General features: G+C 34.0%; 1 protein-coding gene across 1 annotated transcript in view; it reads right to left on the reverse strand.

Moving 5' to 3' along the window:
• The window catches only part of EIF3E (eukaryotic translation initiation factor 3 subunit E), a 47,847-nt gene that overhangs the window by 8,153 nt on the left and 23,799 nt on the right, over positions 1-15,895 (reverse strand). The window contains exons 8-10 of the mRNA XM_044658257.1: positions 11,736-11,862; positions 9,712-9,813; positions 7,128-7,237 (exon numbers count right to left, since the gene is read on the reverse strand). Of these exons, the coding sequence (XP_044514192.1) occupies positions 7,128-7,237; positions 9,712-9,813; positions 11,736-11,862 (339 nt within the window). The remainder of the gene's footprint in view (positions 1-7,127; positions 7,238-9,711; positions 9,814-11,735; positions 11,863-15,895) is intronic.

The raw sequence follows: 15,895 nt of genomic DNA on the forward strand, positions 1-15,895 counted from the left end.
TATTCTGAGTAAGTTGAGAATCATGAACTGTAACATTCTGAGATAGAATGTAGTGTAGAGGAAGAGATACTGAATTTGCACTCACAAGACTATAGTTTGAATAGTAGTTGTGCATCATACTAGTCATGTCTTTTAATGAAGGCTGAGCAAGAGTTTTTGTCATTTTTATGAGTATTGCACTCACCAACTAGTTATTTAGTTACCAACTAAGACTACAACTTGCTATAACAGGTAAAATTTAAAATCTTAATTAAATCCTTAAAGTTAGAAAGGTGATATAATAAACAAATATTGGATTTAGCAGAAATATATAGGTTTGAATGTTCTTAATCTTATAATCTTACTCTGACACTAAGGAAAGAAAAATACTGAAGTATTTTTGGAATATTTGGAAAATGTTCTTCCACTCACACCAAATTCAAAATGTTTAAGGGGAAAATGGGAGACAACTTAGTTCATACCTTAAGATTTTGCTTAAAGCACATAAACAACTATTCTAAAGTTTAAGAACACTTCTGAGGAAGAACTTATAATACATTGGAAAAGAGGGGGGTAGTACTTTAACAGGATATATTCATTTAAGAAGCACAAAAATAATTTATACAACTAAGATAAAGTTTTGGAGAGTTTCTTTCAACTTTTAGTTTCAATGAAATGAGCAGATAATAAACATGGAGGAATGCCAACATTTCACTTAGTTTTGATGAAATAGCATTTAATTATAAACATTTATGTTCAGTTTACCAATAGCTAAAATGTAGCAGAAAATATATCTAAATGCAGAATGCCTGCCAAAAACATCTAATTCATCCCAGACTCCTTTTAAACCTATTCTAGTTGATTGTACTAAAATCTCAACCTTGTCTACAAACATGTTATATTAAAGCATTTTGAAAAGTGTACATAAATTTTAAAATGTGTATTTAAGATTTAATAGCTAATCTTGCCCAGCAGCCACAAAAGATGGCTATTAACAAGCTACTTTTAAATCAACAGCCACAGAAACCATAAATTCTGTGCAGTCAAAAGTATATCCAAAAGCACCTCCACATTAGCTTAATTTATTTGAAGAAACAATTTCTTCAAACTTAAAATTGTTACTGGGCCTTTCGGGGAAGTTATGAATACAGATGGTTTGATTTAAGAAAGTCTAATGCATGAAAAACTAAACAGAATTATCAATTCTCAGAGGATTTTTTAAAAAATGTATATTTATATAACCCTGATCTCTAATCTGCAGATTAATAATTAGGGAAAAACAAGAATAAGAAAAATAAAATCATTACATAAGTTTACCACTGGAAAGTTAAGTTTGATAAATGAAGGTTTCAAAGGACTTCCTTTGGCAACTAATAAAATGGCCCAGGATGCTGCATTTTATAGTTCTCATTTCTAAAACAATTTGGCTCTCTATATCATATCCATGAAAACTACTTGATTTTACCTATAGAGTCACTTTGGACTCAAGTACTAATTTGGAAACTAGAGTCTCAAGTACATTAAGCACAGTTAACAATTGAAGCAATCTAAAGGGGGACTCTAAAGTCTTTTTTAGGGGAATAATAACATATCAAAAAACAAGTGGAGTATCCTAACTTAAAAGTGAAGGTAAAGGGGGCAGCTGGGTAGCTCAGTGGATTGAGAGTCAGGCCTGGAGACGGGAGGTCCTAGGTTCAAATCTGGCCTCAAGCACTTCCCAGCTGTGTGACCCTGGGCAAGTCACTTGACCCCCATTGCCTACCCTTACCACTCTTCTGCCTTGGAGCCAATACACAGTATTGACTCCAAGAGGGAAGGTAAGGGTTTAAAAAAAAAGTGAAGGTAAAGAAAATTCTTAAAAAGAAATAAAGAGAAATGCTGAAATCTGCATGCTTTGTGAGAAAAGGGAAAACCCTTACTGGAGTCTCCATTATCTCAAAACCAGAGTTAATTTAATATAATTAAGGCTTCCAACAATATTTGTATCTTCACCTAGAAATGTTTTTGAAAATTTCTTGAGCATTAATAGTATGAGTTTCATTTTGAACTTTTTCTCTTAAGTATTCTGCACAAGTTACTTAATAAAGGTCTGTTGAAATCCAAATTTACTCTCAATAATTCAAACTTAACTTGAATATATAAGAATCTTAAGGTATACAAAATATAAAAACAACCTAAATATCACTTAAAATGGGCAAAACATAATAACTTTAACACTTAACTAAATAAGGAACTGATGACAATATTTCTTTAAGATAAAACTTCAATAGGGACTTACTATTAATGTATGCTCCAGTATGTTTATAATAAACATTTAAAATATCCCTGCCATGTTTTGTTATCTGCAACTAAAAACTGATCTAAGTATTACTTGAGAACAGTCTTTAAATATCAAGCACACAGACATACACTCATATCTGATAAACTATTTAGCTATACTAAATTTAATACTATTCACCATAGTAATCTTTTCTGGCAGATGTTGTACACTTTAGTCGTAAATGGATTTAAATCTTATCCTACAAATCTACAGGATTGACTATAAACTGATAAAAATATTCTAACTATGCAGTTTTCCAAAGATATGATTTCCATACATGTGTTCATAGACATGTGGTAAAGAACTATGCTAATTCAGCATATATGCCAAACTCCAAATGGAAAATAATACTCAATAAATTACCACCAGAGTAATATAACACAAACACTATACTTGAAAGCATTAGTAAAGAGAGGAAGGGAAGAAATCCTTCCCTTTTTCTTTCCCACAAATTTAAAAGTGGACTAGTATGAACTAGAATTCATATTATATTGGTTCCTATTAATATGGTTCATATTAGCCATGATATATTGTGGCTAATATGGAAGAAATTAAAGATTTGGAAACAAATAATTTGGTTATTTTATAACATATACTATAAGCATGTTCTGTCATATTTAGACACTGTATTTCTTATAGCACCTAGCAAGGTATGCTTCATGAATAGTTAGCTGTTAAAATGTCACATTTGTAAAGTATTTATTTAGACTAATTCCCCTCTCCACAGTCTGAGAAAAAGAGTAACAGTTTCAGACAAGCAACACTGACAAAAGTATAAAAGAATCACTCATGAGCTGTGACAACAGGAAATGTCATTTGAAACTCAATTTTTTGATCTTAACTTGTGTATGTGATGATAAGGGTAGAGAATAATACTTCATACTAGTTTCATGATAGGAAAGATGTTTTTATTTTTAAAAAACTTTTCTTAAGTAATTAAAAAAGGCTAGGATAATTTTTAGTTGGGATTACATTATGGTCTTCCGTGTAGGATGAAGGAACTCTTCCCTAGACCAATGCAATCAGTGCCTGTTCTGGGACTTAAAGAATGTTGCCTGGAACAATCTGAGGTTAAGTAACTTGCCAAAAAAACCAAACGATTAGAATCGATCTTACCCATTATGTGATGTCAGCTCTCTACAGTATCCTACCTCTCACTACCAGGGCCATAGAGAGACCCAATTACCTTAATTTTAGGTATAATTGTTCTTACTTTTAAAAGATAATCAATGCCCTCAAATTCTGATAGTCAGCTTGTACCTGTATATTTTCTTCTTGAAAGAGATACATGCATCCAAACTACATGTCACAAAATTTTGCTGAAAGTACAATGGTATATGAAAGTATATGAGATGAATAATACATTAAATAGTTCTATTATCTTAGAAAGATTAAAAAGTTCTCTTCTAAAACTACTTAGACATTTTATAATAAATAGAGCAAAAATAAATTTTACTCTCTCAGAGATCACTACAAAGTCCAAATTATTGGGGTCCTCCAAAGAGATGCTGTTACAGTTCAGAAGTCACAGAGAAATCCTAATACTATTCCCTATTACAATTTTTAACTTTATGAGCTAGCCTTAAAATTTAGGGGAGGAAAAATGGAAAATGAGGGGACTCAATGAGGATTTAAGTACCTTAGAAGCCTCCTCACAAAACTGCATTCTGGAGCCCCACTACTATTCTCATGGGGCATGGCACATGACAACAGTTCTAACTTGGGGAGGTTACAAAGCTTTTATCTGCAAATATTCTGTCACTAAATTAGCTGTTATGTGTAGTGACCTTAGAAATAGCATAGTCCTGGGCAGCTGGGTAGCTCAGTGGATTGAGAGTCAGGCCTAGAGATGGGAGGTCCTAGGTTCAAACCCAGCCTCAGACACTTCCCAGCTGTGTGACCCTGGGCAAGTCACTTGACCCCCATTGCCCACCCTTACCACTCTTCCACCTAGGAGCCAATACAAAGAAGTTAAGGGTTTAAAAGAAAAAAAAAAAAAAAAAGAAAAAAAAAGAAAAAATAGCATAGTCCAACTCTTTCATTTAACCCAGAAAAATGTAAGGGCTTACTCAAAGTCACACAATTAAAAAGCATTCAGAATTCAAAGCCAAGTTTTCTAGATGGAAATTCAGTGCTCTTACCACTATGTCCACTAAGGAAAAACTTCCTAACAATTGCTGTGTATAATTGGGTCCAAATCTTCATGATCCCATTTGGAGTTTTCTTGGCAAAGATACTGGAGTGTTTTGCCATTTCCTTTTCTAGATGATGAATTGAAGTAAAGAGGGTTAAGTGACTTTCCTAGGATCACACAACTAGTATCTGGGACTAAATATGTATTCAGGAATGTGTCTTCCTGACTTAAGTGGCTCTCTATTCACTGTGCTACTTAATTGCTCCTAAAAATTAGAGCTGCACAAAAATGAAAAAAAGTGAACAACTCTGATGGAGTCAGCTGAACAATCTCACTTAAAGACTGAGTGGAAAGGATTCATAGTTCATATATAGAGTTTGGGCTTGACACTTTGGAGGTCTCTTCTAACTGAGATTCATTGATTCTTTCTTTACAAAGTTCAAATTAGGATACATTACTATTAAGTTAAAAACAGTACAAATATATATGTTTTTTAATTGGGGGAAGGTAAATAATACGATCTTGAACTTATTAAAGCTCTTTCAAGTTTTCAAAATTCCTTCTCATATAGCATTCCTATTTGAGCCTCACAACCACCTTGAGAGGTAAGCAAGGTAGATATTATTGTCTCTGTTTTACAGAAGATGAAACTAAAAACTAAAGAGTTCAAAGTCACTCATTAGGATTGCATTACAAATTGAGGGAATAAAAACAGTACCCTGGTATTCTGAGTATAAGCATCTCAATGCAGAACACAAAGGACAATTGCATTGTGAATATAATTACAGTTCTCTCAACAGTGGTGGGGACGGAAGAACTAGAGTTCCAATCCAAGGAGAAGAGCCAAACAACAGGATTCCAGCCAAGAATAGAGAAAATTAGGCCTTCATTATAGGTCTTAGAACCAAATAAAAACCAATAGCAAGGAAAATATAGTAGTTTGTTATTTATCAAAGTTCTAGAAATGATACACCTATTGTTTCCTAGCCAATAAAATCACATTAGGCACATAGTCATTTACCAAGTGAAGCAGACTAGCCACCCTTTAATAACAGTGGGCTATAGAATAATATGAATGAAACTAAAGATATAAGTTTAATCCCTATGTGGGCCAGAAAAACTTAGGAACAATTGCCAGAGACTATGTCCCTAGCTCTAGACTAGTCATCTTAATGATTGTGTGGGAATTGGCTAAGCAAATGTGAAAAGACTATGTAGAATATCACATTTATAGGAAGAATAAATTAAAGAATATACCCAAATGATAGCAAATATTAAAGTCAGAAATAAAAATTAAAAAAAAATTCTGAATAAGGCAACATCTTAACATGGACATAGGAAGCACACTCTATAGACCACAGAGCACTAGTTAAAATTAATGTGTCAATGAGACACCAATCTATTTACAAATATTCAAACATAATGAATTTAAAAATTTACACTGTATTGTCTCAAAATTATTGTCACAAATTTTCTTTGAACAAAAAAATAGCCCCAGCTGGGTGACCCTGGGCAAGTCACTTGACCCCCATTGCTCACCCTTGCCACTCTTCCACCTATGAGCTAATACACAGAAGTTAGGGGTTTATTTTTAAAATATATATACATATATGTATATATATTTAAACCTAAGAGAAATATAATTAGTGTACAACAAACTTTCTACCTTTTTAGAAATGTCACCATTATGTGTGATTTATACACAAAAATATAATAAAACACCATTAACTGAAATGTCAGAAGAACGAGATCTTGTTAATTGAATTTCTGGCTAATTAAGAACAGAAGCCTCATGTTATTCTTGTTAATGAACATCTTTCTAAAATGTATTTTTAAAATTTAATTTATATTTTAAAAATTTATTAAAAAAAACACTCCACAACAAATTAACCATATATGCTTTCTTAATAATTAAGGGCCTTAAAGTACACTGATGGCCATCATTCTGAGAATAAATATTCATACAGAACTCAAGCTGAACCTTTAGTTTCCAAGAAATATATCAGAATTGGTGTCACTTTCCCTCTTTTTTCTTGGTGGTGGAGAAAAGGCAAATATCTCTAGATAATGGAATTATACTTCTAAGATTTTACTGTAAATGGAAAATCCTCCTCCCATCCAAACTTTCCTATTTCTATTGAAGGTGCTACTATCCTTTCTATATCTGAGGTTCACAATCTCAGCAAACTCTTCACCACATATCCAGTCAGTTACCAAGTCCTACCATTCCTATCTTCACACTATCTCTCACATCTGGTCTCTTCTCTCCACACACAGAAATATAAACCTAAACTCTATCACTTCTTAATTTTTGCAAGTCCCCAAATTGGTCTCCCTGCTTCAAGTCTCTCTCATTACCCCAGTATATTCCACATATTGCTAAAAGGCAATTTTTCTTACATGCAGAAATGACCACATGAATCCTAATGTTTAAGAATATATGTATATGTGTGTGGATATATATGGGAACATATACTATATTTTATACAAATATTTCATTAGTCACTTTATATTTATGCTGTATATTTTTCCTGAGTCCTTTAGTATACCATAAGCTCACTTTAAGTAGAGATTCCTTCATTCTTTATACTTAAACCTGGCTCTGTGTTGGTCATATAATAAGAGCTTAACAAATATTTTATTTATATCTCAATGAATATTTAGAAGAAAGAATATAAGCCAAGGTTTGCCTACCTAATGCTGATACACTGGTGGATCCGACAGAAAGTCTCAAATATGAAGAGTCGAGCATTTTCAATGAAATCCTCAAGGCAAGCCACCAGGAAAAAGTCATTCACAAGAACCTTTCAATTCAGAGTATAAAAATTAGTACACTGATAACTTTCAGTTAGGCATTACACTTTCTATTTACTTAAAATAATATACATTTATACTTTTATTGTGATTCTATTTAGTTTGCTCTTTTTCAGTTCTAAAAAAAATTCACATTCTCTAAACCTAAATATAATTCTGAAATTTGTTTAGGCCACCAACTGTATAAACAAGAAGTTTTCAAAGTGTGATCAAGAGACCCTAGGGGATCATACAGATCCTTTCAGGAGATCTATGAGATCAAAACTATTTCCACAATCACATTAAGAATCATTTCTATATTTTCTTAATAATATTGACATTTTAAATTTACAATACTGTCAATACTGATAGAAATAAACTACATATACAAAAGTTGTTAGGGATGCTCAATAAATTTTATGAGCGTAATGGGGTCCTGAGACCAAAAAGTTCAAGAATTACTGGTATAAACATGTCATACCTTAGGAATCCTGTTAGAAAAAAAATGGGGGTGGGGGCAGCTGGGTAGCTCAGTGGATTGAGAGTCAGACCTAGAGACGGGAGGTCGTAGGTTCAAATCTGGTCTCAGACACTTCCCAGCTGTGTGACCCTGGGCAAGTCACTTAACCCCTATTGCCTAGCCCTTACCACTCTTCTGCCTTGGAGCCAATACACAGTATTGACTCCAAGATGGAAGTTAAGGGTAAAAAAAAAAATGGGGGGAGATGAGAGTAAAGAATTCAGCATAAGAATTTGCAATGGTATGATAATAGACTACTACTTTCTGTAGAAAATGTACTTTTCTAAATAATACCAGGAAAATCAACATTATCTATTAATATTTAAGTATCAATATAACTGAACAGTCAACATACAACTTTTTATGGATTTTAAAAATAGTTTAGTAGAAGTAGCAGTTTGCATGGCAAACTAGATTGAGGGTCAGGCTTAGAAACAGGAGGTCCTGAGTTCAAATGTGGCCTCAGATACTTTCTAGCTGTGTGATCCTAGGCAAATTACTTAACCCCAACTGCCTAACCCTTACTGCTCTCTTCTGCCCGGGAATCAACATATACTAAGACCAAAGGTAAGGGTTTTAAAGGAAAAAAAAAATTGTTTACAATATACAGTGGGCAAGAATAAAATCCATTATTATTAGCTAGGGAAGAAACAAAATATCTACAGCACTTACAATGCAGAGTACTTTATATGAACCTGGAAGACTGAGGTTTGAATTTTGGCTATCCTATTAACTTTGGGTGATCCTATGTGACTAGAAGATCTCTAAGGGTCTGTTTGAATCTATATAGAGATCATCTCAACTTTAGGAATCATAATCTAGTAATTGTGGCCCGTTTTTTGCTTAAGTACCCCCCAAATGCTAAGAATTCTATGTATCTCTAAATCCAATTTAAGCAGGAATAACAGATTTAAAGCTGACAGACCATTAACTTTATGGGTAAGGAAACTGAGGTCCAGGGATTCTAAATGACTTGCCCAAGGTCACACAGGCAATGCCCAGGGCAGGATGTGAATCCAGATCTTCGTGTTTCCATTATAGTTCTGTTCCCAACAAACTATATTGCTTTCAGATACTTGCTCAAGTTTCTCTTCCCATTCTGGGAGAAGACTTCAAAAAGGGTATATAGGAGGTAGCTGGGTGGCTCGGTGGATCGAGAACCAGGTCTAGAGACATGAGGTAGTAGGTTCAAATCTGACCTCAGACACTTCCTAGCCTAACTGGGAAAGTCCCTTAACTCCCATTGCCTGGCCCTTACTACTCTTCTGTCTTGGAACCAACACATGGTATTGATTCTAAGACAGAAGGTAAGGGTTTAAAAAAAAAACAACAACAACACACACACAGAATAGTGTAAAAGGGAACCCCTTCCTCCGCAGGTGGTGAACTTTCTGTTCGTCCGAACCAGTCTACTAGCTTGGCTGGAATGTGCCAAACCCGAGAAAGAGACTTTGATTGGCTCCTGAGATGTGCTTGACCAGCACACAGGAAAAGGAAGTGACATGAAGTAAGAGGATATAGGAATGAGATCATAGAGGAAGGGGTTCTTCTCTGGAGGATGGTAGGCTAGGAAATATTTCTTTTTATTTCCTTCCCTTGTTATTTCTTTCTTAGACTATGTTTATATTAAAATTAAATTATTAAAAGCTACCATCATCCTCATGACTTAAGAGTTAATTATTTCATAAATGGCAACCACAATAATCTTTTTTTTAACTATAATATTTTATTTCCAAACCAATTTCTAAATATTACACTTAACATATTACATTTGGCATAATATTAATTTTTCAATATTACAATAAGGATCATTGGCATGGCCAGATTTCTTTAGAAAATGGCAATTTTTCTAAACTGGATAAAAATGAATCTATGATCATAATTTTTAAAACCATACACCTCTACTGAAAATTCTGAATATACATTAATAGAAACTGGTTACTACAGGCTAGAGTTTAGACTTACCGATTCACATTCTCTTAACTTTTTCTGGGCACCATCAAAGTCAAAGTTAACATACAAGCATTCAACAAACTCTGTTATAGGGTCTTTGTATGTATAGGACTCCTGTAAAAATAAATCAAAGACATATCAGATCTATTTGAAGACAACTAACATCCCTTGTTTTCTCTTCCATCACCTATTCTTGCCAAATTTAATCAAGGCCTTTACTAAAGTCTTAAATGTAACCAAATGTTCCTCATCTCTAAAAGAAATCATTTTCCTATTCTCAAACTATTATTTTTGATCTCCCTTTTTTACATCCAAACTCCTAGAGAAAGCTATCTATAATCTTGTATTTCATTCTAATCTCATTCACTAATTTACTCCCCTGTAATCTGGTTTTTAATCCCCACAAATCAACAGAAACAGCTCTCTCAAATATAAATTATCTTTTTATATCTAAATCTAAGCCTTGGCTCAGTCCTCAAGCCTTCTTAATTTCTGAGATGTTTCTGACATTGCTGACCACTTCTTCCTGAAGAGTCCTCCTTTCTGGATTAGAAGACATTGATCTGTTGTGGCTTTCCTGCTAGCTTTGGGGCTGACCTCCCTCAGTGAGCTTTGTAAAATGTTCATCCACTACAACTTTCTACAGGGAATACCCAAGGGTCTTAGCCCTCTCTCCTTTCTTGATTATGTCATCAGCTTCCAAGAATTCAAATTAAACTGTCCTTTATAGCCAGATGATGTCCAAATCTATATATCCAACTAGACCTCATCTCTCTACTAAGCTTTAGTCATGCATCTCAAACTGCCTATTAAGATAGATGTATCAGATATTTCAAATTCACTCGTGCCTTAAGAGAATTCATTATTTTACTGAAATTTTAATCCTAACTTCTCTTTTACTATGGAGACACCACTATTCCAATTATCCAAATCTGCAATGCAGATGTCCTAACCAACTCTTTACTCTTACTCATCTCACATGTCTTGTCAATTTTATCCTTTCAATTTATGACTCACAACCATCAAGTCTAGCACCTCATCTCTGCTCAATTATGATTAATTGGTCCCCTTATATTCCATCTCTCCAAACCATTCTCTACACAGTTAAATGGTTATTCCTAAAGATTAGGTCTGACTGTATAGCATTCCTCTGCTCAAGAAGCTCTGGTAGATATCATGGTTTTTATATTCTGGCTTCAACTAATCTTTATAGGTTAATTAAACACTAAATCCTTTTGCTTTATATTCCAAAAAAACTGGCCTTCATTATGTTCCCTGTTCATGAAATTTTATTTCCCATTTCCATTCCTTTTTCTAAGCTTTCCATTAAACCTAGAATGCTTTTTCTCCTAACTTCTTTGTCTTTGAACTTCCATAACTCTAGTCAAAGCTTATATAAAAAGTGCTTTTTCCTTCAAAATTCTCTTTTTGACTCTTGCTGGTAGTGCCCTGTGGTTACTTCAAATATATTTTGTGTTTATTTACTTGTGAACATAATGAAATCACCTAAGTAAAATATAAGCTTCTTTAGACCAGCTACTGTCTCACTTGAAATATATATATTGTATACAGTTGTAATTATATCTATGTATATATCTTGTAATATATCTATGACTAAGATGTACATATGGAAAAAATTCCAATATATATAAAAGCATTGTTTCTATCTACCATGTAGTAGGGATTTAAATGTTTGTTGATTTATTTTCAACTGAGGGCAAATCGTTTTGTGAATAGTCCCAAATCCATTGTCCCAGATCTTTTAAAGAAATTATAAGAGCAAGGGCAAATATGTAGCTAGTGAATAGTCAGCATTAGAGATAGGAGGTCCTGGGTGGTTCAAATCTGACTCTATAGACAATTCCTAGCTTTGTGACTCTGTGTCAGTCACTTAACCCCATCTGCTAACCTTTACTGATCTTCTGCCTTGAAACTGACAGAAGGTAAGGGTTTAAAATTTTCTTTTAAATTCTAAGAACACGAGAAAATGGAATACATTTAAAAATTTTTTTTTCTCAAAAGAGACTTGTTCTTACCTGCTGAATAACCTTGACTAGGTCTTTTAATACCTGTCTTCGTTTTCGAATATCTTTGTTTGTTATGACTGCAGTAGTCAAATAGCGGAGGATATGTGGACACATAGTTTGAATTGCATTAAGATATCTAAAAAGCAAATTTAGAATTTAATCATGAAAGTGAACTTCTAGTCTAAAATTCTTCTAAATAAATTAAACCAATTAAGACTTTAAAAACATTCTATACAAGAGATAGGAGGTTTTCATAGAATTTGGAGCCTCAAACTGCATCTTATCTGAATAACTTTATTTGGAGAATGTATTTTAAAGATAGCTATTAAAACAGAATATTAAACCTAAGTTTCAGAGATGTAGGGGTATAAAAGCATTGTCCAACCATACAAAGGCAATGCAGTTCAATATTCTCATCCTAACCCAATTCAAAGCAAAATTCAAGATAAAATTTAAGATTCTTGTGTTTACCTTGTGAGAGATTCCTTCCACCACACAAATTTTCTGATAGTATTATGTTCTGGCTCTTGACTATTTCTGTGGATATCCTAGCATTTATCTCAAAAAGAGGAGTGGTAGATGAATACAACATTTCCATGAAACTTCAACTTGGGTGGTATTATGATCTTGATGATATTGTAAAATCTACAGCTAGTTTTGGAAGGGGATTTAATGGCTAGACACATAGATCCCAGAGTCTTACATACTGCTATTTCTAACTAGAATAATCACAAAATCTTGTAATATATCAATGACTAAGATGTACATATGGAAGAAACTTCAAGAAAATATATCTTCTGTATATATATTGTTAGGTCCATTAGCTCTTTCCCATTAGCTCTTCTTATACATCATTATCACTTCTTCATGAGGTAAAATATAAATAACACTTTCATTACATTGCCAAAGCAATGAAATCACTGTTAAGAAGTTAGTATATTTGTTCCATTTTACATGTTTCTTGTCCTTGTTTCACTTTGTGAAGATGGGATTAATCCTACCCGGCCCATTTTTAGATTTAATCACCAAAGGTATAAACAAGCCCACTTAATTCTCAAGTGGGGAAATCTGTGACCCACACTTGTGCAAGAGTGGGTGACGACTGTGTAATCCTGGGCAAGTCACTTGACCCCCATTGCCCACTCTTACCACTCTTCCACCTAACACACAGAAGTTAAGAGTTTAAAAAAAAGTTAAAAAAAAAAAAAAAAAAAAAAAAAAAAAGGAGAGTGGGTGACGAATCAGAATTGACTGATGGTCCCCGGGGCAAAGCCTCTGTTGTGATAGGACATGTAAGTTCTAAATTCTAAATTCATTTAGTTAATCAATACTCATCAATTTGCTAAATTTAAAATTCTGTCTAATGAGTTCACTTTGAACATGGGGCCCTTATTAAAAGAAATGAAGGATTAAGGCTGGGAAAAAATATAAAACTTTTCAAATGTGAAACTCTGGAGCATCTGCTTAAGTCTTTCAAATATAAATGCATTATATCATAATTTGCTTTGATTTTAGAAGACAGTAACATAAGTACCTTTAGAAGGATTCTAAATCAAGAATTTATTAATTTTTCTTCCCTGTCATTAATCACTTTACAAACTTGGTTAATATTTTATTCAAATATTAAAAAATTTCCAGTTATCATTTAACAGATTTCAATGAATAATGTCTTGTTGCATACCACTGCAAATGCCAAATCAACATATCTATTTTCAGTTGAGAAGGAATTTTCTATGTAATAATTTATAGCCTTCATGAAACAACACAATATATAAAGGAAAGAACAAAATAGAAGATATTGGTGCAAGTCCTGTAATATTTTACCTTGACTGAGGTAGAAACAGGTTTGATACTACCTATCTTTATATTATATCACCTCAAATGAGATGACGCATTCATAGCCTTTATATATATATGACCTTTAGTTAGATACAAAATCTGAGCTCATCTATAAAATGAAAATAATAACAGTACCTATTTCACCATGATGTTTTAAAGATAACTTATTCAACGAAAAAGTACTTATTAAACAATACGACAAGCATTTATTAAATGTGTCCAAAATACTACAAGGAGCTGGTGATAAAAACAAAGTAAAAACCAATCAAAATTTCAGGATAAGAAATAATTAAATGGTTCTCCTCCCTCATAGTTGAAGGGTGTTAAGAGACTACTAGGATAGAATATTGTATATATTGTCACACACAGTATCTTTATTGGATTTCTATTATTTTTCTTTGTGACAGGGTAAGGATGTTAAGATCGATATATATGAAATAAAATACTTTAAAAATCCCAAATAATGTAGGCACATACATTTTTCAAAGAAGTTCTATTATAATGATACAGGGTATATTCCTAATAATGAGGTTATTGCATTGAATGTTTTTTCAACATTTTATGACTTACTGCACTGTCAAAATGCCTTCAAAAGTCCACCGTCTTGGGAGCAGTGGGGTAGCTCAGTGGATTGAGAGCCAGGCCTAGAGATGGGAGGTCCTAGGTTCAAATCTGGCCTCAGACACTTCCCAGCTGTGTGACCCTGGGCAAGTCACTTGACCCCATGTTGCCTAGCCCTTACCATTCCTCTGCCTTGGAACCAATACACAGTATTGATTTCAAGATGGAAGATAAGAGTTTCAAAAAAAAAAAATAGTCGACCATCTTATGATTCCATACTACATTTCATCACTTTTATTGATCTTTGCTACCTACATAGGTACTCGGGTTGTTTCAATTATCATTTCTCTATTAGTAGGGTTATCTATTATTTTTAAGTGATTATTTAGTATAGGACAGTGATGGCAAACTTATGGCAGGGGTTCCCAAGAGGGCATGTAGCATGCTCTCTGTGGGCATGTGCCCCATCATCCCCCACCAGAGTTTGTTACTAGAAAAAAGGAGGGACCTGGATGGAGTTGCTCCCTTCACCCTCTCCACATTTTTTTCACATCATGCACCCCTCTGCCAAGCAGCTCAAATGGAGTGCTTTCTCTCTCCCCTATGTGAGGTAAGTGGGGGGAGGGGGAATATGCCATATGTGGCACTGGGGTGGGCGGTGGCAGTATGGCATTTGGTCTCTAGGGGAGACAGGGTTTGGGCAAAGCACATGGTCTCCAAAAGTTCACCATCACTGGTAGGTATCCTTGAATGTCAAAGCACAACCAAGAAATATACAGCTTATATTCTTTGCCAAGCAGCCATCAAAATTATCACTAAAATTTTAAAATAACTTTTCATTAATCTTCAGACCATATGAATGTTAATAAATGTGTTAATTTGCTTCCTACATGTTTCTAACATAGCCAAGTTTTTTAATTCTAAAAGTTATAGAATTACCAAGTATAGTACCATACTTGGCATAATATATAATCATGACAAGTATGGCAACAGGCAACATAAGTATTTTTTCTAAATTGTGGATAATAGAAAGCTGGGTAAGAGGGACAGCAAATATGCTGTAAGTTATAATGAAGAATGGAAATGGTCCAGGATTTCTAAATTCCTACCTACACTAAATTAAAAAACAAACAAAAAAAAAACCTTGAAAACTGTAGTTCATTATAATGTTTTCCTTTGTAGCCTATGTACTGTACTGTTAGCCTTAAAAGCATTATTCTGAGAAGAGGGTCGACAGGCTTGAGCAGAATGCAAGGAGTCTATAATTTATTAAGAATGCCTGGTTTAGGGGGCAGCTGGGTAGCTCAGTAGATGAGAGCCAGGCCTAGAGACGGGAGGTCCTAGGTTCAAATCCGGCCTCAGACACTTCCCAGCTGTGTGACCCTGGGCAAATCACTTGACACCCCTTGCCTACCCTTACCACTCTTCTGCCTTGGAGCCAATACACAGTATTGACTCCAAGACGGAAGGTAAGGGTTTAAAAAAAAGAAAAAAAAAAAGAATGCCTGGTTTAGGGAGCAGATAGATGGCTCAGGATTAAGAGCCAGATCCAGAGGAGATGGAGGTCCTAGGTTTAAATTTGGCTTCAGATACTTCCTAGTTATGTGACCCTGGGCAAATCACTTAACCCCCTTTGCCTACCCTTTATCACTCTTTTGCCTTGGAATCACTACAAAGTACTGATTCTAAGACAGAAGGTAAGAGTTTAAAAAAAAATCAAAAGAACTCATAGGTTAGACAAAACAAAACAGTAATCCGAACCACAAAAG

The sequence above is a fragment of the Gracilinanus agilis genome, chromosome 1 (genome assembly GCF_016433145.1).
Source record: "Gracilinanus agilis isolate LMUSP501 chromosome 1, AgileGrace, whole genome shotgun sequence".
NCBI classification, from domain to species: domain Eukaryota; kingdom Metazoa; phylum Chordata; class Mammalia; order Didelphimorphia; family Didelphidae; genus Gracilinanus; species Gracilinanus agilis.